Source organism: Pecten maximus, chromosome 14 (assembly GCF_902652985.1).
Source record: "Pecten maximus chromosome 14, xPecMax1.1, whole genome shotgun sequence".
NCBI classification, from domain to species: Eukaryota; Metazoa; Mollusca; class Bivalvia; order Pectinida; family Pectinidae; genus Pecten; species Pecten maximus.
Genome location: NC_047028.1, coordinates 7,246,514 through 7,270,617, shown reverse-complemented (window position 1 = coordinate 7,270,617; position 24,104 = coordinate 7,246,514). Strand labels below are relative to the sequence as shown.

Below are 24,104 nucleotides of genomic sequence, written 5' to 3'. Positions count from 1 at the left end.
GTCAAAATCCAAGATGGCCGCTTGCCGACCATATTGTTACCCAATCAGACTCTGTCCGTCCAAATGGCACAACTAGGGACTAAAGAAATATATATTTAAAATTTAAGAAAAATACCCAGTACTTTACAGGAAATAACGATAACAAACTTCAACTGTCGCAATCAAAGAAAGCTGTCTGGCGGCCATTTTGTTTTCTGGATTAAACTCGTACGTTCGTGTTTGGGTGACTCCGTTATGTTCGCATTTTTTCTCCTTGTGGTAAGAACGAAACATATGCAGAGCTGATAGTGTTACCTCACTTAAGCTTACATCCAAAGACACCCAGCAGGACACCCCGCCTGGTTTAATTATTCTGTCATCGGGTTGCCCTTTTCGGGATCAGACTGAAAATTACTTGGACATAACAAGGGGTCAAGAGAAAATTACTTGTGTCGTTTGAGAAAAATCACCCAGTACCTCTCATGAAATAGCAATAACAATCTTCAACCGTCGAAATCAAAGATGGACTCCGGGCGACAATTTTTTTTTCTGGAAAAGACTGAAAATAAAACTAGAACACTGACAGGACAGCAAGGATACCAATCATGTGGCAAGGGAAGACACTATACATCGTATATACATGTATATACGCCCAATGGGCACAGAAGGGACCAAGGGGAACCATATATGACAAAACTTAACAATACGATCGTGCTGACAAATAAGTGTAAATTGTGGAAATAATTAAAAATGGCAAAACATATTTGGAGCAGTTCAGTAACTTGATGGATGGTATTATCCGTGTTACGATTACAATTTAAACTTTTGTCATTTCTGTTTTTGACTCCGCCCTGTCTGGTCCTCTGCCATTCAGAGACTATCTCCCCGTCTGTCAACCGCGACTACGAATACAAATGACCGATCTCGTTCACTCATTGGCCGATACCTTAAAAAGTGTGTGGTATTTGCTACGGGACAGCATGTATAGGGTTGGCAGATATGTGAAGCTTCCGTGTAGATAATCTCTATAGTATCCTGTAATAAATATAATTTTGAAGAAGAGAATCAGGAACGATACCTTGGTATCATACACAGAAAAGAATTTCACTGTATCAAACTATAATCAGGTCCCCATCGGTCACCAGTGTTCTGATATATACTGATATACTTTTATGCAATTAATATCTTCTTATCCCCCAAACTAACGTCATGTTCATGTAGTGTAGGTGTGCTTCAAGGAGAGTTGTCTAATTGTCTGCATATTTCCATATCTTGTATAGCCTACAAAACATCAATTTTATATTCTGCGTCGGTGTTAATTTGCCAAACTTAGGACCCTTTCGAAACATCGTAACGTGTGCATGAGGCGTGTCCTTTGTACAATCCTATCAAACCGGAACAGTAGGCTTTACTAGGCATGTATCAAACATGTGTGTATTGTGTATGAAAACTTAATTGTCCTACGCATGAAAGAGTTTTCATTAATATAAATCAAATAATAAAAACAAAATGTGATGATCCTTGCATTAATGGGATGTTTTTGGATGCATCACTACCCAAAATGAAACTACGAAATGACTCACTGAATTGTTGAAAATATTTTATATGTTTGTATCCGACGCATGTACATGTATATCAAGACAAAGAAGAGATTGAACAAGGTGACTGTACCAGTGTTGATTTCATACTCTGACGGGATGGATAGTAAAATAAATGGAGACGATGATAAAGAGGAAGTGCTGGCAGAAGCTAGTAAACTAAAATGGTCGTCCAGAAAGGAGTTTATCATTTCCCTCGTCGGTTATTCGTTAGGTTTAGCAGACATATGGCGGGTACCGTATCTCACCTACAGGAATGGTGGAGGTAAGTATATAAATCGCCTGTGCCGAAGAAAAACTCATATTAACTCATATTTGTTTATTTCACACGATAGAGATATTAAAGTAGGTTCTGCAACTCTTTCAGCTCATCTGGCAGTGTTTACAGGTTGTATGATTTGATGTCTCGTACCTTAGATAATCAAATGTTTGATACATATAACTGCTGTATCACATTGTTGGGATGGATCATCTACAGATATATAGCGTTATCTTTGGACAACAGAAAAAAAACCTATATGAAACATTTCGTTCAAATATAGAATACATGGTCAATACAACCTCTTCGTCGTAAGTCGCTGACCTCAATCTTTAGCGTGACAATTTCAATTTCCAACCTTTTTTTCATTTCTTTATAGTACCATCCTTGCTCTACCTACCTACGGTCTTTTCTTTACATGTCCGATATGATTGGTATGTCAGGACTTCAAGAACTCATTAAAGCATGATTAGGATATCGGCTACCGACGGGCCTTGTCGTGTCACTTATCGAGTTGTCGATATAACCAGAAATGATTTTTATCCCCTCGCGACGAAAGTCGGGGAGGGGATATAGCGTTCCGTTCGTACGTACGTATGTTCACTTTTTTTAGCTCTCTTGCGACTTCATTTTTGAACGGATTCTGACCAAACTTCATATATGGGTCCAACATGGGAATACCTCGAACGAGTTCGTGTTTCAGGGTGCCAAAGTTAAGGTCAAGGTCACCGTTACTATTTATAGAAATCTTTGTCAGCACTCTTGCAACTTCATTTCTGAACGGATCCTGACCAAACTTCATATATGGGTCCAGCATGGGAATACCTCGAATGAGTTCGTGTTTCAGGGTGCCAAGGTCAAGGTTAAGGTTACCGTTACTATTTATAGAAAATCTTTGTCAGCACTCTTGCGACTTCATTTCTGAACGGATCCTGACCAAACTTCATATATGAGTCAAGCATGGCAATACCTCAAACAAGTTCGTGTTTCAGGGCGCCAAGGTTAAGGTTAAGGTCACCGTTACTATTTATAGAAAATCTTTGTCAGCGTTGTTGCGACTTCATTTTTGAATGGATCCTGACCAAACTTCATATATTGGTCCAGCATGCGTAACCAGATACTGTTGAATGCATAACAATATATACCATATTTATCTGGCAATGAGCCCATGCCTGATAATAAGCCCATCCATGTCTATTGCAGTTCAGTGCAAATGACAACTGATGTTATTTCAATGTCCTGCAATAACCCCACCCCCCATTTTGCGTTCATGTGTTAGCACGCGAGGGGATTTGTATCGTTTGCGATGCCTTGTTGCTTTTAAACTAAGATTTAACATATTTGACCTTTATGACCTTGATCTAAACTGGGTAGTCTTTCATCCCAGCATGCTACTTACCAATAGCCTTACCCAAGACCTAAATTGCAAAGGGCCGTACGTGGTATCGTCAGACTGATCCCAGTGAGGAAACTGTTCAAGATCTTATTCATATCAAGCTCACACCATACAAAATTTTATCAAAATCCATTCATATTTATTCTCGTTATGTCCAGAAGGTCCTATGGTAATGATGCTGAAAAGGGACAAAACTCTGTAAGTTACAGTTGAATTGGGCTGTTTGTCGACCTCAACTGATATCTTATTGTTTAAGGTAGTATGAAAATCCGTTCATATTTTTTCAATTGATCGCATTTACAAGGAAAACGTAACACGACGACGGGCACAAGGTCAGCTCAGGTTAGCCTAAATTATAACGACGCAAGTGTTTCAAGAGATAAGGTATAATTTGCTTTTTGTTGTTCAATGTCCTATCAACAGGTATGGGTATTTAAGGACGGCCTCGTCATTGTGAAAGACGCATGTTCGTGTTGGTCTATCTATGATGGCACCTTTCTACTGTCGACTTTGTACTACCGAAATCATCCAGCAGGACACCCGGTCACATTACCAGAGGTAACGATCTACGTCATCACCAAGTTATCGTATACCGTTTGTCACAAGGTCTGGTATAATGTATCAATGCTGATGAAAACCAGCATAACCAACTTATATACATTTATTTACAACCAAGCAAGATATATACAAAACAAGTAAACAAACACTGTCACAGTACTCATCCGCCCACACCTAACTATATATAGGCCCTTGGTTTACAAATATTTCACTGAATATAAGTAACAGTTCATTCTACACCGATACTAGTTTTAATGGTTTAAGTCTCTGCACACGGTTTCATCATACTCCAAAAGTCTGATAATCCATATACGTGCGTGGTTCCGGCATGTATGGAGATAGTACGAATGTGTCATTCAAAACTTTATAATGTAGGAAACCTTTCCGGTTGAATTATTGTTCCAACTTTCATGGTTGACTCTAGGTCACATCAAGGTTACAGCAAACCAGCTCCTACAGGAGGCCTATATACCGTCGGGTTCACATAAAGAGGTTACCTAAAAGGCATAACCAATGACATATAGTCCCTATAATCTAGCCATAATGTCTAGTACAACATTATTATATGCCTTCGGTACTACTAACGGTCGACACCCTATTAAGAAATACCATATTACCATGCAGTGTCCGCACTATAATTATCACATATCTCAATATAGTGATAAGCTATATACTTATTACTTACATAAAAGTAGAACATTTTGATAATACCCCCTTTACTGAGCATTTTATTTACACTCTCCTATCAATCAGCAAATACACATTTGGCAATACTCACATCAACTCCCAGGCAGCTTCATCCGGACACACAGTCCTTCACAAAACCAAGGCACACAGCCCTATGGACACAGTCCACAGAAAACACAGGGCACACAGCCTCATGGACACAGTCCACAGAAAACACAGGGCACACAGCCTCATGGACACAGTCCACAGAAAACACAGGGCACACAGCCTCATGGACACAGTCCACAGAAAACACAGGGCACACAGCCTCATGGACACAGTCCACAGAAAACACAGGGCACACAGCCTCATGGACACAGTCCACAGAAAACACAGGGCACACAGCCTCATGGACACAGTCCACAGAAAACACAAGGCACACAGCCTCATGGACACAGTCCACAGAAAACACAAGGCACACAGCCTCATGGACACAGTCCACAGAAAACACGGGGCACACAGCCTCATGGACACAGTCCACAGAAAACACAGGGCACACAGCCTCATGGACACAGTCCACAGAAAACACAGGGCACACAGCCTCATGGACACAGTCCACAGAAAACACAAGGCACACAGCCTCATGGACACAGTCCACAGAAAACACAGGGCACACAGCCTCATGGACACAGTCCACAGAAAACACAGGGCACACAGCCTCATGGACACAGTCCACAGAAAACACAAGGCACACAGCCTATACACCACAGCTTCGAAGCACACAGCTTGGCATAGTATGCACTCAGCCATCATTAGCACCCAGCTAATACATGTAGAGTTGGATTTTCAGGCACACAGCGCTAGCCTCCCAGCACTTGCATTGTAGAGGAGAGCCCCTAGGCAACCTTCGTCGTCACAGTTCTGTCTGGTACTACCCCACCCTACCTTGGGCTCCTTATAAAATACCTTGAAACAGCATGCTTAGCATGAGTTACCTGAGTTACCTGAGTTGACTGAGACACCCTATAGTCCCCTATACATGAGTTACCTGAGTTGACTGAGACACCCTTAGTCCCCTATACTTGCCAAACCAGTTTTGCAAACTCACCTGGGTGACAACACGTGCACTACACGTGTATGAATGACCTGTCACAGTTGAGTAACCTCAATAGTACACATTGTATTAAGGAGTATCCTGACACCGTTTTGGGTTGAATGGCGGTTTGTTTTAGGGGTTTAACATTCTCGCAACAGCCAGTAAGAAAATAAAGAAAAGAAAGACGGATTAGTGAGGAAAGATTAAAGAAGTGTTGGAATGGAGCCAGAAGATATACTTTGGCCTCTTTAATGTCCTCTTGAAAGAAAGCAGAAGACAATGCCAGTTTCTTCAGGGAACGCACTCGACTTCTACGATCAACATGAAGTTGGATACATCGGGCCCTATTCTTGGGCTCTCCAATGTCCTCTGAACAGGAAACAAAGCACAAACCATCCCGGAACCTGCAGGGGCCCCACAATTAGATGCCTTTTACGACATGCAGTGAGCTAACATAGGTATTTTCCTTCCCCGCACCTGCACCTGTCCGGTTAGTGAAACGGACAGCCATGTTTGACCCCTTCTTAAGTTATTTTTAGCAACTATTTGTATGAACCGGACCCAGATAAACATACTGAAGCTATGTATCATCTGAACTAAATACAATTTGGAAAGAAATTTTTTTTTAGGAAAAGTCGGTTTTGATGAAGGCTTCATGGTGCGAAGTTAGGTTATTGTTGTTTAACGTCGAAACAGCCAAGGTCACTCAATGACAGCCTCCCTATGTGCAATGCAATTCGTAGTCTATGTGTGTGTGTGTTTCGGGGGTTTGCAGTATGTTTGTGTTTGGGTCCTTCTAATGATAGCGCGGAACTGATGCCTACATTATAGTGCTACCTCACTGAAATATATTGCTGAGGACACTAGACAGGACACCCAACCAGACACATTATACTAACGATGGGCTTACCAGTTATCCCACTCCCAAAATTCTGAGTAGCAACTACCATTTTGAAGCATCAACAGGAGACAGCACGACGGCATCGGACTCGTTCTTATATCCTTAACCTGTACTTTGATATATTGTTGTGTATTTCTAATCATTTAATTTGTTTTTCAGGTTTCGTATTTCCTGTTTGATATGTAATAGCTTTTTAGTGCTGTTTTTTTTTTTTTTTTTTGCCTTTTTAAGTGCTTTTTTTAGCGGTAATAGGATTTTTTCAGCTCCATTTTTCATGTTAACATTTTTGTTCTGATTTTCGGCCATTTTTCTTAAAACAACCCGATTTTGAGTACTAAATTATACATTTTGTTCTCCATTTTTGTCTTACACTATCAATTCTAATCTCCTATATTAGTTTGAACCTCCAAGTTTTATCAAGAAGGCGTACGGAAATAAGAGATGGCAAAAGCCAAAATTCAGAAATTCTAATCTGAACGCCTAATACATTCGGCTTTTTTTCCAACTTATTCAGGCCATTCACCATATTTCAGTGATTGAGGTTTAGGCTAAGGGTGGTCCCCCAACCAGAGGGTTTCAGAGACAGGTTTCAAATCTTTCTAAATTTCTAAAACCAGCTCAAGCTAACCGCTCCATTTTAGAGCGCCTTCAAAGGATCCACATGTCTTGGGCTAAATTCACAGCCAACGACTTGCTGGAGCATTACCGTGCCAGAGTTCTGAACTTTTAGATACAATTAGGGCCCACAACTTTAGTAAGAATATGGTCAATTATTTGTCGGACTCTTCTTTAGATTGGGCCGCATGCATCTCGCACACATGGGATGCCGTCCTTAAATTACTTTATCTGTTGATAGAACGTTAAACAATGCAAAACAAAAATAAATTATTTCCTGATATGTCCGATTTCGGGATTTGTATTGCTAGCTAGCTCCGAGTGAGGTCCGATGTAATTTCATGCTGTCTCGATATCAGTAAATTTACTCATCGCAAAATTTACTCCCCTCTCCGATACCGATTTCTCAGCTGAAGTTTGACAACAAACCTCGACTTACTTTGGAATTAGGCAGATGGTAATTAAATAAAAATGTTCATGCACATGATGTCCTTTGTATTTTCCAAGGAATTGTTAGCAGTAATATCAGTTAAATTTAACAAAATCCTTATGTTCCAGGTGCATTTTTAATCCCCTACATCTTCTTCATGGTAGCGTGTGGAATGCCACTGTATTTCCTAGAAATCCTGACGTCACAATATGCTGGGAAAGGAACCTGGCGCGTGTGGGATATATGTCCATTGTTCAGAGGTTTGTATTATATTCTTCTGACTGAAATATAATATGATGCATGGTTTAAAACGTAATTGAACTTTCGATATTTATATTCTGGAGTCCAAATTCGATCAATGCGGTTAATTGTATGCAAAATCCAATACCATCACAATAAGAAATATGACAAAATTTCAGGATTTTTTTTTAGAAATATTCTGATTAGAGATTTAGTTACAACATATCAATATAAATATTATACTATTACATTTGGAAATCAACGAGATATTAACCATGGTACTTTAATTATTTTTATATTAATAGGACTTGGAATTACTTTTCTTATCGTCAACTTAATTCTTGCGGTTTACTACATGATGCGCAAAGCGTGGACCATAGAGTATATTGTGGCATCATGTTCGATTGAGCTTCCATGGACTTCGTGCGGGAACAAATGGAACACTCCGGGCTGTGTCCAATCCGGAAACTTGGTAACCAATGCCTACCCCGCTTACAACAGCAGCAATGTAACGGTACGATTTATATTGCCGCTTTATTCACATCCGACTACATATTCTATACATGTATCCACCAACATAATTGATTTCAGCATCGGCCTCGGGAAGTGCGAGTCACGGAGAAAGACCTATAGCACTCTTCGCAGTATATGTGACATGCATTTTCGGAAGTTTCGTAAGGTTTTATTTAAATTTACAACAATTGGTCATTCAAGAACGTCCTATCAACAGCTAAAGTGACTAAAGTGTATCGGTTTGAATTTCGCTATAACCCAGGTTCGTAATTACGCTTAATAGTACCGTGCTTTGAATACATAAACCACGCAAGAATTAAATACAGGTCCTACATTTATTCAATAATCCGTCATTGGCAATATAAAACTAGTAACCATAACTATTTACAACACCACAGAATAAAACCATCTTCCAAACTATCATACACGAAACAGATATCACCCCAAATCATAGACTGAAAGACTGAAGGAAAGTAGCCAGCCAATGGCTTCTGTTAAGTGTAGGAAAAGTAGAGAAAGGAAAGTATAGAAGGGAAGTATACAACCAACTTAAGTAATGAAGTACCAGCCAATGGCTTCTATATCTTCATAAAACTTCCCATACATACGCGTTACATTCACACATATAAACTAGCATCCTTTTCCATTCACAATGGTGCACATAGATTAGCATGCACTGTTTTCAATATAAAATACACAATCATAATCACTCGCACAAATTCCCAAACTAAATACATATTCTCATACTACATATAATTTACATTCTGAACACATATATTCACAATCACAATGAATAAATCAACTATAATGCAACCAAATAATGCCATACATACACAAATACATACTTCACAAGGGACACAACTCTCAATCAAAGGTACATAACTCAATTCCATTCCCGTTACAAAAGGACGGCCTCCAGTGCGTGCGACATGCATGCGTGTGGTGAGTGCGTATGCGTGTTTTTGGAGGCTGCGGTTTGTTCGTGTTAGTCTCCTGGTGATAGTCAGTAACGTTTGCCGATTTATAGTGCTATCACACTGAAGCATATTGCCGAAGACCCAGCAAGACACCCCACTCGGTCACATAATTACAACGGACGAACCAGTCGTCCCACTCTTGATATGCTGAGCGCTAAGCAGGAGTAGAAACTACCATTTTTATAGACTCTGGTGGTATGTGTCGGTCAGGAGACAGAAGCCAAAGCCCTCCGAACAGGGCCAAAAGTTGGCCATGTCAAGGGAGACATTATGAATCAGAAAGTTGTTTTAAAGAAAAAAGAGAAAAAGAAAGATCCCATATTTAGTCTTCTCTTACGATAATACAATTGATTTAAACAAATTGTAAGTTGTCTAAAATATTTTGACGAGGAGATTACTCCGCGCGCGTGATATGTTATGTAAGACAGACTTCTATGGGCAAACTTTATCCAACATGGCGAAGTACGAGAGAAATTCGCGATTCTTCAGGGCTCCCACTCGCATTCTATGATATACATGCAGTGTGATATAGCGGGCCTTATTCTTTAAGAATGTAATAACTAACTAGATTTCTCGGCACATATTGAACTGATACTTACATAATGATAAATATGTAATGCGTTAGACACGAGTACATCGTTGATATTGAATTGATTCATAATGAAATTTTCTGACACGAGCACATCAATGATATTGAATAGATTCATAATACAATTTTCTATCAACATGTTCTTTTAAACATCCAATCAAGAATATTTAGGAGCTTATCATTTCTGGTTCTTTCGAAAACCTCACTTTCGGTGTTCAGTTGAACATACGATATGTGTTAAAATATATTGGTTCACCTACGTATATACTTTAAAAAAATCTACTCATATCTTGTGGTAGAGACCGACAACTTTCAGATAGACTGGTATACTGTTCGGGAGACGTGTAGTTGATGCAATTTATGCTTCTTCTAAAGCCAAACGTCCTATGTCAGTAGCGTTCATCTCAATCATTTGTTTGTTGCCAAAAACAAAATGTTAGGATATCAATTGACCGTGTTCATGTTGTGTCGTTATTTTGATGTTCTTTTCTATCTCATTATAATAATTATTGATCTATTTGTTGCAGATGAGAGTTAATGAATCCGCGAACTCTGTATCTCTTGGTGGAAATGATACGTCATTAGTTTACATGTCGTCTGTGGAGGAGTTCTGGAAGTTAGTAATATATAATATACACCATACAATATTTGGATGAAATAACAATTAATTCCTATAGGTTGGCTATTTACAAGAATCAACGAATGAACATATACGGACATCAATATATAATGTGTTAAGATCCAATGCATTTTTCTTTATAAGTACTGTGCGGATTTTATTGTATTTTCCATTTTGAGACACAAAAACGACTCAAAAGAATATGGTGAGCCCCATAGCAACATTTGACTTAAGATTTGAATTTGAAGAGGGAAGCTGTCATTGATTTTTAAACGAGTGTCGGTAAGGACTCGTTAACTTACTAGTATAAAATTACCAGGAGCAGGGAGTCCTACTACCTTGAATTCAGTGAGGTATCTATTTAATCTAGCCTGTGTATTCTTTCTCATCTGGGAGCACCATCTCGATACACATGGTTATTCAAAACCCTACCATGTAATGATTTAGTGTTGTGATTAATGAATTAACCTTACATTACAGCTACAAGATCCTGGATATTTCCTCTGGCATAGATGATATTGGTGAACTGAATTGGAAATACCTTTTATACATACTGGCATGTCACGTGATTGTCTGGCTGTCGCTGATCAAAAGCATCCAATCAATCGGCAAGGTGAGTGTGTAGGGATGTGCTAAATTAATAAAAATAAATATGAATTTAAAGGGTACAACTACCCGCTATCTCAGTAGTTAAGTACTTCAATACACACATTAAATCCTATACTCTACAAAACACCTACATAATGTACATGAGAATGTACCTCTATATTCAAATATGGATCTTACATCTCTCCCTCAGATGATGTATATTACAACTATAACTCCGGTGGTGTTGACAATCATTCTGTGGATTAGAGCTCTCACACTTCCGGGAGCCACAGCTGGTATGAGCTATTTCATCACGCCAGATTTCACTCGCCTCGCCAAGTCGGAAGTAAGTGTTTTGTACCTTTAATGATAAAATAACATAATGTTTATGGTTAGGTCCTACACAATCGCCTGATCGCAATTGCTATTGACAAAATCGATAACGACATTATTTGCTATTAAAAGCATATTACAAAGGATTGGTATTTTTATTGTTTACACCTCTCAACAAAAGGACGGTTTCCTCTGTGTACGAGATGCACCTGTTTGATTATCGAGTTTGCCTCCTTGTGATATCACCGAACTGGTACCAATTAAATAGTGCTACCACACTGAAGCATACTGTCGACTACCCCCAGCAATACACCACAACCGATCACTTTAGTAGTTTGGCTTGAACAGCTAAGGTAATTTAAGGTCGGCATCCCTGGTGCGACATACATGCGAGTAGTGACTGTTTTGTGAAGCTGGGCTATGTTTGTGTTCTCCTCCCTGTGATTACGAGGAACTGATGTCGAATTTATAGTGCTACCTCACTGAAGCCTACTGTCGACGACCCCCCCCCCCCCCCCCCCCCCCCCCCCAGTAAAAACATCACACCGGTCACCTGAATAGTTTGTTTTGAACAAATAAGATCATTTAAAGACGGCATCCCTGGTGCGACATACATGCGAGTAGTGAGTGCTTTGTGAAGCTGGGATATGTTGGTGCTTTTCTCCTTGTGGTAGCACTGTTGCAGTGCCGAAGACATTCAATAAGACACCACATCTCATCACGTTATATTGATGCAAAGTAAACATGTTTAGGTTTAGTATTGTTTAACATCCTATAAACAGCTAAAAACATTTACGGACGGCCAATCGTGTGTGCGGCATGCATGTGGGTGTTTGTTTTGTGTTTGTTTTGTTGGACTGCTTTTATAGGTTTGGTTTGGTTTGGTTTATTTTGTTGAACGTCCTATTAACAGCTAAGGTAATTTAAGGACGGCCTCCCGTGCGTGCGACATGCATGCGCGTGGTCAGTGCGTATACTTGCTTTTATAGGTTTAACGTCCTCGAAACGGCCAGGGTTATATGAGGATTGGTGTCAAGGAGACACATATAGAAGAAAACAAAGCACAGAAAGACAGATCAGAGGACAGATTTTAAGATCCCAAATGTTGAAATTGGTCAGAAGTTCTGGTTTGCTCTCTTCATTGTCCCCTAATAGGAGATTCGGAAAAAAATCCCGTTTCTTCAGGGAGCCCACTTTTAGTTTAGTCGATTCTACGATCAACATGAAGTCAGGTACGTCGGGCCTTATTCTGGGGCTCTCCAATGTCCCTTGACCTGAAGACGATGGAGAAACCATTACCTCTTACGACAGGCAGTCTCATACAGCACACATATTCTCTTCCCGCTCCTGCATGAATGCGGTATGCATCTGTTAATGCAGACTTTATAAAATGTTGAAGCATACTACCTACGACAACTAACAGGACAACCTATCCGGGCACATTATACTGACAACGGACATGCTAACCAGTGGTACAAATCCCAGAATGCTAAGCACTAAGGAAGAGTAGCAACTACTATTTTTATAGACGGGTGTAGTTCTACCAGGGGACGAAACCGAAAGCCTTCAACTTGTACATGTATGCTAGACTACATAGGGGTCAGTTATACGGTCCTTAGGGATGACTGCTGCTTTAAATTGGTATCAGACGCCCATATTCAGAATATACCGGGTGCATCAGAAAACATGAGAATATAAATGTATATTTAAAAGTGGCTTTTATGTTTTCTGGAGATTTTCCTTCTTGTGCTATATATATATCTTTGTTTTGGTTTAGGTTTGGATAGAGGCAGCGTTCATGGCGTTCTACACACTAGGACCCGCATGGGGAGGACTGGCCATGTACGGAAGTCATAACAGATTTTCAGACAACTGTTATCGGTAAAAAGTGCAGTAATTTTTATTTGTTTGAACAGCAATAAGATGTCAGGGAGGGCGGGGTGGTGGTATTGGGGCAGGGTGAAGTAATTTGTCTCTGCGATGCGAAGTGTTAACTTTATTTCCTAGAAAATACTATTGGTATAATGTGACAAGGTGGGGTGTCCTACTGAGTGTCTTCGGCAGTATGATTCAGCGAGGTAGCACTATAAATTGGCAAAAGGTCCGGACTATCACAAGAAGACTGAACAGGAACATACCGCAGCCTCCCAAAACACACATTCGCACTCGCCACACGCACGGCAGGTCGTCCTTGAATGACCTTAACTGTTGTTAGGGTTGTAAAACAATAAAATAAACTAACTCAAACCTGAAAAATACTGTAGTCATCTGTACACGCGATGCCTGTTCCTAGTGACAGTTTTAGATTCTGTGACGAAGTAATTTTGTATTCACAGAGACGCTGTTATCAGCACAGTATTGACGGCGAGTTATGGGTTATTCAATGGACTCGTCACATTTTCCGTTATTGGTGTTCTCTCCCACGAAAGTGGTATACCGCTTGACAAGGTCATTACATCAGGTAAGTTTACTTTCTTACATCTTTATTTTATTGCCGTAAATGTTCTGAATAATACTACAATCTTTACCTCTGCTCTAGATTATGTGATCATTTTGGATTCTGACATACAACTGTAGCAAATGATCATTATCCTACACACAGGCAAGACACAGAATTTCCCATGTTCAATGTTATGCTGAAGTCAAAATAATCAAATTTTATTCGCAGTCCAAGAGTAAAAACAAACGTAATGAACTCATTCTGGGTGAAGCTCACATACTCTGGAAATTAGAACCTGCTTGTTTAGGGGTTTTCTTAACAGGGACTGTCATCTAACGATGGACAGCGAAACCATAGTGTACTGTTGTTTGGCTACCCAGTTTACGACCAACGTTATGCTCACCGTCAAGCAAATAACAAAAAATACATCATCACTGAGTCGAACGTTCAACTAACGACCAAAAGTGAGACGGTGTCAATAGAGCCGTTAGGAAGACGAAAGGCGTTCCAAAAGAGAAAGGGTATCCATATTTACTAGCCTCTAACGATCATTAAAGGACGCTCTCTGTTGTATACAAGTTGTATAAATTTGGTCTCGTTGTGATGGTGCTGGTGCTGACTATAGTGCTATCTTACTGGAACATACTGCTGAAGACATCCAAACCGGTCACGTTTTATCACTCTCCTGGAAAACGGTGTACCTATCTGTATCGATATCATCGTAAGCTTGCTATAGGCAATTAGCTCTGTCGTCGCCTGTCACCTGTATCACTCCAAGCATACGGACTCCTGCTTCTATCCTCACTGTCATTCCCACACACAACCAACACATGCAAAAGCACAGGTAGGACCCCAGGTCACCGAGATACGATGAATAAAGGAACCGGGGTAATCCACTTTAATTGTGGGATTGGACAACTTGATAGACAAAGCCTGAACAATGTCTATGCCTAAATGGTATCAGAAAATCCTATTGAATATCAATTATCTGAATGGGGTTAGAACCGCTACCGGAATCCATGCACGGAGTTAGAAACTCGTGACTGGATTTTCCAGATGGGATACGAAACCCCGAATGGATCCTTGGGACTGAGCTGTATTTCACTGGGATGTGGAACAGTCTCATGGCGTTGGTCGAAGTTTCTTTTGTTGGAGTTTGGTTAAGTATTGCTTACAAAACAATAATTTCTCCTTTGCATCATGTAATTGATTGAGTTAATAAATAATTAACCCCGAGTTTGAGTACTCTCCGTATCTTACCTTTCTGTGGATGGCGGTTTTTGGTATATTATGGTTTAAACCCGGATTTCCAATGACGTCTTTTGCTTACTTTTGAGGTTCTCCATGGCCATCCTTAAATGGCCAGTTTTGGGTAGGACATCGAATAATAATAAAAAAAACAAACTAAAACTTTTTATTTTAAAGCAACGTGTTTGAAATACTTGTTTTTTAGTAACATCGCGATAAACTTTGTAACACAAGATTTTGAACGTCAACACCAACTGTCAACAGACTCATTCGAATTAAAAGTCGATTAATCTGACACTGAGTATGTTGTCATGTGTCATGGCGTACGTCAAGTTTGTCTAATAAACTCCGAAGCAAGATATGAAGGACATTTAGACGTGTTCTCCCGCTTAGCTATTGAAGCATTTTACATTGTCATTGCTTTTTTAAACATGTAGGGCGTAAGAATTGTACCTGCTGTCCCAATTACATGATCTAAGAGGCGACTAAATTTGGGATATTATCTTTTCACGTTTTGACAAACTTTCTTCTTCCTAATGTCTCCTTTGACAATGCCTCACGTTTGGCCTTTAGTTGAGCGTTCGCCGCTGTGAGGAAGGTTTGGATTCTGTCCCCAAGCCGAGACATATCGGAGTCTTTAAAAATGGTAGTTGCTACTCCTGCGTGGCGCTCAGAATATTTGGAGTGGGACGAATGGGTGGGGTGTCCTGCTGGTTGTCTTCGGCAGTATGCTTCAGTGAGGTAGCACTATAAATCGGCAAAAGTTCCGGCCTATCACAAGGAGACTTAACACAAACATGCCGCAGCCTCCCAAAGCACACATTCGCACTCACCACACGCATGCATGTCGCACGCACGGGAGGCCGTCCTTAAATGACCTGTCAATAGAACGTTAAACAAAATAAACCAAACCAAATTCTTTCTACACGTACGGGTGCCAAACCGTTATTATGGTGTCAGTCTCAACTTGCAAGGGTACTTATACAATATTTAGTTGACAGTTTACATATGTATTCTTGAGCTAAATGCACACTTCCTTTTTGTAGGCGGATTTTCCCTGGGATTTGTAGCTTTCCCACAGGCCATAACCTATTTCCCCTTTCCACAAGTATGGGCCTTCATCTTCTTCCTTGTACTGCTTTTACCAGGCCTGGATGCCCAGGTAATGTTATGAATGATACATCACCTCCTGCACACCCAAAACATCTTTTATGTTTGCAGGCTTACTTATCAATTCGCATTGAAATATGCTAATATCTTGTGTTTTGTACAATCATTTGTTATGAAATTCTACAAGATATACATTATTCTTTTCCATCGGTGTTATTTTCGAGAAATCTGTCGTACAAGTGAGGTTAGATTTGAACCCTGTCCATTGCTTAAAATATCTAAAATATATCTTAATAAGTTCATACCGTTGAATACTGATAAAACTACTGACCAGTGCCCGACAAGTCTCATTAGTATGACATTATAAAGATAAATTCTTACATTTGCGTTCTGTTTGGAATTATAAAAGAAAACTATATATACTGTAAAAGTACATATTTATGCGGTAATCATATTTTCGTGTATTTCGCCTGGAAGCATTCCGCTAATTCATCATATCACTAATCTGTTTTATTTGGTTTTGCGCCAACATTTGAGTGCGTCATATTCAGTACATTATTTTCTGTGTTGACAGACCGTAATGATGGAGCCCATTCTCTGTGTAATTGAGGAGAATTTCCCGAAAACCATTGGAAAAAGAAGAATTCCGCTTCTAACAGGACTCACTGTGATTACCTTTATAATGGGAATACCTTTCGCCTCGCAGGTATGTGGACTAAACGTAACAATCGACATCAGAACAATGTTTATTTACTGTACTATTTAAAGTGTATTCCAATTGACACTGCAGAAACATTAATACACGTGCCAACATCGAATCACCAACAGAGTCATAATACAGAACGAAGAATAAAAGGCAAGATTTAATAACCCAACAGTTTATTTGGCAATAATGGCAGCAGATTGTATTGTTTCACAGCCGATCAGCAATTCGAGTCACTTAGGACAAATCAGACCAGATCAGAAGGACGTTCACAGATAGAACAAGTGGATACGTAGGGTTTCATGGATTGATTTTAATTGAAGTGCATTGTGTTACAAAAAAATAATCGTTTGCCTCTACGTAGAGACTTGCTGATGGTGTGGTTTTAAAGGTTCCAAAGGTGAGCCTCGGACCCTGGTGATGTAAGGTATCTTACAATATCAGATATGATTTTCCGGCAGATCTATAGATAATGGAACCGTAGTCCAACATTAACGTATTAAATATTACAAAACCAAACGTAACGTTAAGAAAGTCTCGCGAGTGTGTATGAAATCGAGTGCACAATCATAAAATGCTTGACAGTAAAAGATTGATCACAGGCATGACAAAGGCCCCATTGTCAAAATTGTTCATTGTCAGAATGGAGGATTTCCTTTCGTAAAACTGTATACAGTTTGTCTCATGCCTTATCAGTCAGAAGACAACTTTTCCGACGATGTATTTGCTCTTTTTTTCACCACATACCCTGTGCCCACTTAAGGTTGAGAATTGCAAAGATCATTTGCCGTTTGTGAAGAATGATCTCGTCAGATCAAATTTGTCAGGTTCGTTATCAATGGTTTAAAATCGGAATATGGCAGTATGGTGCCGTTTTACTGTATGTTAAGTACTGTCTTAAAGCCTTACCAGCTTTCTCGTTTCCAGAGTTTTGACAAGACCTTGAATCCAAAACAAGATAAGGTGACATGTCATTCAAATTTTATGTATAAGAAAAACTATTTTTTTTACCGGTGTTCTTCAAATTTTCGGCTTTTAGGTACCGACAAAAAGTTCGATCGGATCACTGCTTTGGTTATAATATTTTGACCTCATCCATGTCCCCTTAATGGAAGACAGGAATAAAATCTCCGAGGGGACCCGCGTTTGGAAGTAAACACCTCCACATCATACAATGAAATGATGACCATAAAACTTATCAAACTTTATCCAAACACTCGAATCGCCGAGTTATAGGCTTTAAATAAACAATTAACAGTGTATCAATTCATTAAGGAAATCTTTACCGTTAGACACATCGTAGTGTATTGATCTACAACCTATTCAAAACTTTACCCAGTTTTGAACTATTTGAAGGCTGTTCACTTGGGTCTGTACCACAATATATGCAATCACATTTGTAATTTTCTATATACTTGAATGTACAAAGATAATATTCATATTGCGTGTTTTTTGTGTTTCGTTTAAAACCCATTTTCGCCTGCCATTTATTGGCCTTAATGACCATTTCGGTATTGGTTGACGTAAATGGGACACTGGAAAGACTCATTTACAATGTCAATTCATTGAAGTGTCGCATGCATCGAGTCATTGTTTTCCTTTATGTGAACGTTCCTCAATGACCAAGTGTCAAAAAGGGTACATTGATTTGGATTTTCTTTTTCAAAATCTATATAAACACATTTTTACCAAACAGGAAAACGTTGTTTAGACAACGTCCTATCTAGGCCATCCTTGTGTACGAGAGCATGCGTAACGTGTATGTTTGTTTTTGGGAGGCTTCGGTATATCCGTGTTTGTCTCCTTGTGATAGCACGAAACTGATGTTTTATAGTACTACCTCACTGAAGCAGGTCACTCCCATATGGTCACATTGTACTGACAACGGGTGAACCAGTCATCCCACTTCCAAAATATTGAGCGCTGAGCAGGAATCATAACTACCATTTATATTTACTCTGGTATGTCTCGTCTAGGGGACAGAACCCGAATCCTTGCTAGAAGGATCGAACGCAAACTAAAGGTCAAAAGTTGGGAAGTGTCAGGGCAGACATTAGGAAGATGAAAGTTGTTTAAAATGCAGGGAAAAGATCCCTAATTTAGTCCCCTCTTACGATGTTGTGCCGTACCTGTATTGAAGTTTTCCATTTGAGTATGGATGTCGGTATTATCTCTTATGATCAGTTTTGCAGCAAGGAGGTGTAACCTAAACCAACCAACTAGATATCAGTTTTCACTGTGGTGTCCACAATGGGTCAAAACCGTGATACATCTCAGAAAGATTTATTATGTAAACTATAAATCATCTTGTCTTTATTCAGGCTGGTGTCTACATGTTTCAACTGTTGGATTGGTACGCAGGAACTTGGACTATTTTACTTGTAGCTGTAACTGAAGCAATCGTGTTTTCTTGGGTGTACGGTAGGTACAATTCATAAATCTCGACAATCGATTGTAGGAATATCGAGTATAATTTATATACTTTCACGAAACCTTGACATATTGATGTGTTGCTCCAAAAGACACAGCCATTGAAAGTAATTCCGTTATTTGATATTACTAAATTATTTTTATTTTTATTGCAAATTCACAAATGGTTGCCAATTTGGGCGCTCTGGTGGCTATCACCGATAAGTTTATTGGTTTGTTGTTTATAGATAAAAACCTTGAGATTATGGTGGTCATGATATGACATAAAGTTAAGGTCAGGTCAGGGACTATTTCGAGTTATAGTGTATGAGGGAGTGAAAAAGTGGAGGGCATTTCCCAGATTGGCGCAATATTGACGAAACTGGAATATATTTTTGGATTTTCTTCATAATTATGATGCATTATATGTTGAAAATAAAACCAATTGAAAAAAGAACACATAGTCAAAATACAGTGAGATACAGTGACTCAGTTTTATAAATGGCTCCTTAAGCGGTAATCTTTAGCCGTTTTCGTCCCGAAAACATCCCTCTAGATTATACTTGTCATAATTACACCGACTATATTCAACTTGTACGGTAAATAATATAGGTGTGTCAGTTCATCATTGTGCATATCTGTTATAATTTGACAATGCGCTAAAAGACTTTCGTTTACAGTAAGTCTTTTTGTTGATCAATTTTGGCCCCTAGACTCGCTAAAATGTTTATCTTTTTACTTTGATACCATAAATGAGTATTTGCCAATGGGCTGTTAAACAATAGAAATAAAAACATACTTGTGCTGATATGCCGTTAAGAATGTAACAATTTTATGTATTATATGTATAACATAAATACATTCCAGGTGGTGACAGACTAAGTCGGGATGTCAGTTTGATGCTTGGTAGACGGTTACCGTTGTTTGTACGAGTCACGACGGCCTTCGTTACACCAACTGCTCTCACGGTTAGTGTACAAAGTTACCATTACGAGCAGACTGCAGAGGTGTATCTTTATTTAGTTGGTCGGGTGGCACAGTTGTAACACACCTACCTTTCATCTAGGCGGCCGGGGTTCGTTTCCCTGCACTATAAATCGGCAAAAGCTCCGGCCTATCACAAGGAGACATAACACAAACATACCGCAGCCTCCCAAATCACGCATACGCACTCACCACACGCATGCATGTCGCACGCACGGGAGGCCGTCCTTAAATGACCTTAGCTGTTAATAGGACGTTAAACAAATCAAACCAAACCAAATCCCCGATCGGACGCAAAAAGATATGGGGGTCACCTGACCGACAACGTGGGTTTTATCTGGGTAACCCGGTTTTCCCCCCACAGTAGGACTGATTATTGAAATTGCTATAAAATATATAAAGTTTACATTCACATCTTTATTAACACTGTACAATTTTGTTTTGCTATTCGATTGAAGATATATTGTTACTTACGCGGTTGTACAATTTATATCGTACTGTTATCCTTTTGTATAGTATTTGTTTTATTGCATTTTTGCCAGTAAAATATGGAAATTTATTGCATTTTTGCCAGTGAAATATAGAAATTTGTCAAACTAATAAAACTTATATTTCCACTGCAGCTATGAGAAGTGAAAATATAAGATTTGCAGTGAAAATATAAGTTTTCCGTTTTTGACCAATCAGAGCTAGCCCTTTTTGTATTCACCTCATTAAAACTTATCGATTTTTCCAGTCGAAGCGGAAATAGATAAATTGGTTATTTTGCTGTATTTCTGAAATATTCTGACTAGTTTTTTGACAAAATGCTCACTTGGCGTTAGCTATTCATGCACAGATTCTCCGATAACAGCAGAAAACGCTTAAATTGCTCTGATCAGTCAATTCAAAATGGCGCCGTCATGTTAACGTGGAGTAACTTCACAAAGAGATGACATCATTACTGATTCTTGCAGTTTTTGACACTATCAATTTTTCGATGTTTTTAATTTTGTTTTTAAAAATTGAATGGTTTAAATTTCGCGTTTAAACGGGAAATAATTCAGTATCCTCTATGTCTGAATACGATGGGTTATACTTTAGTTTGATATTTGACCAACCTTCTTATTTTTTTCAGTTTTTAGTCCTTGTCAGCGTATTCAAATACAAACCACCTACCTACGGCACTTACGTGTATCCGGGCTACGCCCAAATTATTGGATGGTGTTTCGCTCTTGTATCTCTTGTCCCCTTCTTCATTTACATGGCCTGGTTGGTAAAGAGGCAGAGAGGATCATTGAAGGAGGTATACATATATCCCTTGTTTTTTGTATTTTTTAACTGGTAAATATTTTGACATAAGTAAAGGTAACCAAACCAAAAACGAAGTATGATACTCCAGGGGTTACGATCGCTTTCTGCACCCTTGGAGTATGTCATGGCAAACTTGAAAGCACGCACTGGCTAATTGGTTGGTGTCAAAACAAACACTGACCAACGCTGATAATTTCTTTTGAAGATCACAGAGGAGCGACAACCAAGTTTAATTTAACGGTATAACGACCTCGAGATTCGTTCAATTTACTTTATAGTATCAAACTACTATTATTAGTAATCTGTTTTATCCGCAAGGTGGCCGTCACTGAGCTTTCAATTTGTCCACGACAGGGGTGCAAAAAATTATAGTGAATGAACGTTACCCCTGGAGTACTAAGAAGGAAAGTTGTATTGTTAAACTGATACAAATGTCCGACACAGAACTGCAGGTTTTCTCTGAAGCTCCAGTGTCGAGTTGTACTTTAAATTGTTTTGCATCAATTTGGTTTATTTTTACTTCCAAAGGGTCAAAATTCGGCATTGGCTCTCGTGCTTTATGTCTCAATTCTGTACTCTTAAATATCTTTTTGTCTACATTAACATTTCAAATACTTGTGATATCTTCGATCAGTACTTGGAGTGCTTATTCCACTAAATGTACTTTTTACCCTTTTGAACTTAATTTTACGCATACGTTATTTGCAATGATGTCCTTTATACTAATATAAATTGCCCTATATAGTGTACACTAGATCGATACGACACTAATAAAAACTAATTTTACTCGACAGAGATTCGTGTCCCTTCTCAAACCCTCAACAGAGTGGGGACCTGCAGATGAGAACTCCGTTCCCGTCTATCGAGCTTCAGAACGTACCTACACACGCTCGTTCAAGAGATTAGCCTGGTTTAATTTGACTGGACGTGGGGGTTTTGACAAGTTCGCTACAGAAGTTGGAGTAGACATACCCGAAATGTATGCAATGAACAGAGACGGGCGGGTTTAAGGTGTTCAATAGTAGGAATATCACCATTTATCAAATAATAAAAGAAACATACAAGTTAATATTAAATATACGAAACACTATATATGCATTCTATAGAACCTTTTAAATAGCACTAGATTTGTATAATATATATTTTTTTTTCAAATAAAATGTTATAATCTCGGATGTTTTGGCGATTCCCTGTGTTATTTAACGCATTTTGCTCATACTCATATCTTTCCATTGGTTTGATTTTGTATTATCCAACAGGTGAGGTAATTTAACGGTCTCTCCTGTGTGCGAGAAGTAGACTGTGGTATGGTTTCTCCTTGTGATAGCACAAAACTTATGCCAGCATTATAGTGCTAGGTACATGTACCTTACTAAAACACCAGTGGCAAGGGATAGGCATTAGTGAAAAGAAAGTTGTAAGAGAAAAAGTAAGATAAAAAATTTGGCGACTCTTTGTCTTACGATCGTGCAATGGCCATACCAGGTACAATTCTTACGCTCTACATGCAGGACAGATTAATCGATAAAAACGAAACATTTGAAAAGATACCTACTACTTATGAAAATAGCAAAACATAACTGTAACAAAGATTTAGAATTCAGAAATCGTTTTTGAACCACACCCCTCCACATAAATGCTCCGGTTGCCGTATCTAAGAAAATGCCGACATTTTAGTTTGTGATCTGATTGCAGACAATTACAATGTACGGTCTGATTGCAGACAATTACAATGTACGCGGATACGATCCTATATATGTTATGGCCCAGGAGATTTGAAATCTGTATCACTCTTTTTATACTACGTCCTTTCCTGATCCTTCATTTGGGAGTGGGGCCACTGGTTCGACTGTTAGCAGTATGATGTGACCGGGTGGGATGGCTTCGGCAGTATATTTCAGTGAGATCGCACTATAAAGTCGGCATCAGTTCCCCGTTATCACAAGGTGTCCTAGGCTTGGTTATAACCGGAACAAGGATATTAAGTCCCGTAAATCAATCAAATCAATCACAAGGAGACTAACACAACCATACCACAGCCTCCCAAAACAAACGTACACCTCACACTCTGGGGAGAGCTACATTATTATTATAACAAGTATCTTATCTTTCCGGATCGGCATATATTCTTTGCCAGTATTCCGCTGCGGAGAGAGACCAATTCCTGCAAGAAACAGCGATGTTATGAGCTTATCAATAAAATAGAGCGCCTATGTTCAAACCATAATTCGGATCAGCACAAATATGTAATCCATGGTTCGTTATAGCACCCAAAATCTTCCAGCAAGTTTCATTAAAATAGGTGGTGACCTTCATCTTAACCCAAGGCGAATACTCGGGTTACCATCTTGTGCAAATTGAAGGGCATCGACTTTGTAATTTTTGATATAAAGAAACGAATTGTTGACAGATGGACACAAAAATAACTGTAGAGCCCCGACAGATATATGCAGGGCCCTGACTATTTAAAGAAGCATTTCTTTTTTAAATTCAAACACCGACACATGTTAATTTTCTATTCTACTACATTTACACCGAAACTTCATCCAGTTTTTCCTTA

The 24,104-nt window shown here is 39.1% G+C and overlaps 1 protein-coding gene across 2 annotated transcripts; it reads left to right on the top strand.

Annotated features, from left to right (window-relative positions):
• The first annotated feature begins 1,615 nt into the window (after positions 1-1,615).
• Positions 1,616-22,719, top strand: LOC117342897 (sodium- and chloride-dependent glycine transporter 2-like). Of its 2 annotated transcripts, XM_033905188.1 has the most exons (15): positions 1,741-1,842; positions 3,656-3,790; positions 7,627-7,758; positions 8,044-8,252; positions 10,345-10,433; positions 10,917-11,049; positions 11,236-11,370; positions 13,135-13,238; positions 13,694-13,818; positions 16,092-16,207; positions 16,730-16,861; positions 19,180-19,279; positions 20,135-20,235; positions 21,369-21,536; positions 22,339-22,719. In XM_033905188.1, exons 3-15 carry the CDS (start codon positions 7,656-7,658, stop codon positions 22,552-22,554), a joined length of 1,731 nt encoding a protein of 576 aa, XP_033761079.1. In that variant the 5' UTR covers positions 1,741-1,842; positions 3,656-3,790; positions 7,627-7,655; the 3' UTR covers positions 22,555-22,719. The 2 variants fall into 2 exon arrangements, with proteins under 2 accessions (XP_033761078.1, XP_033761079.1); XM_033905187.1 differs by lacking the exon at positions 3,656-3,790 and having other exon boundaries at positions 1,616-1,842.
• The last annotated feature ends 1,385 nt before the right edge of the window (positions 22,720-24,104 follow it).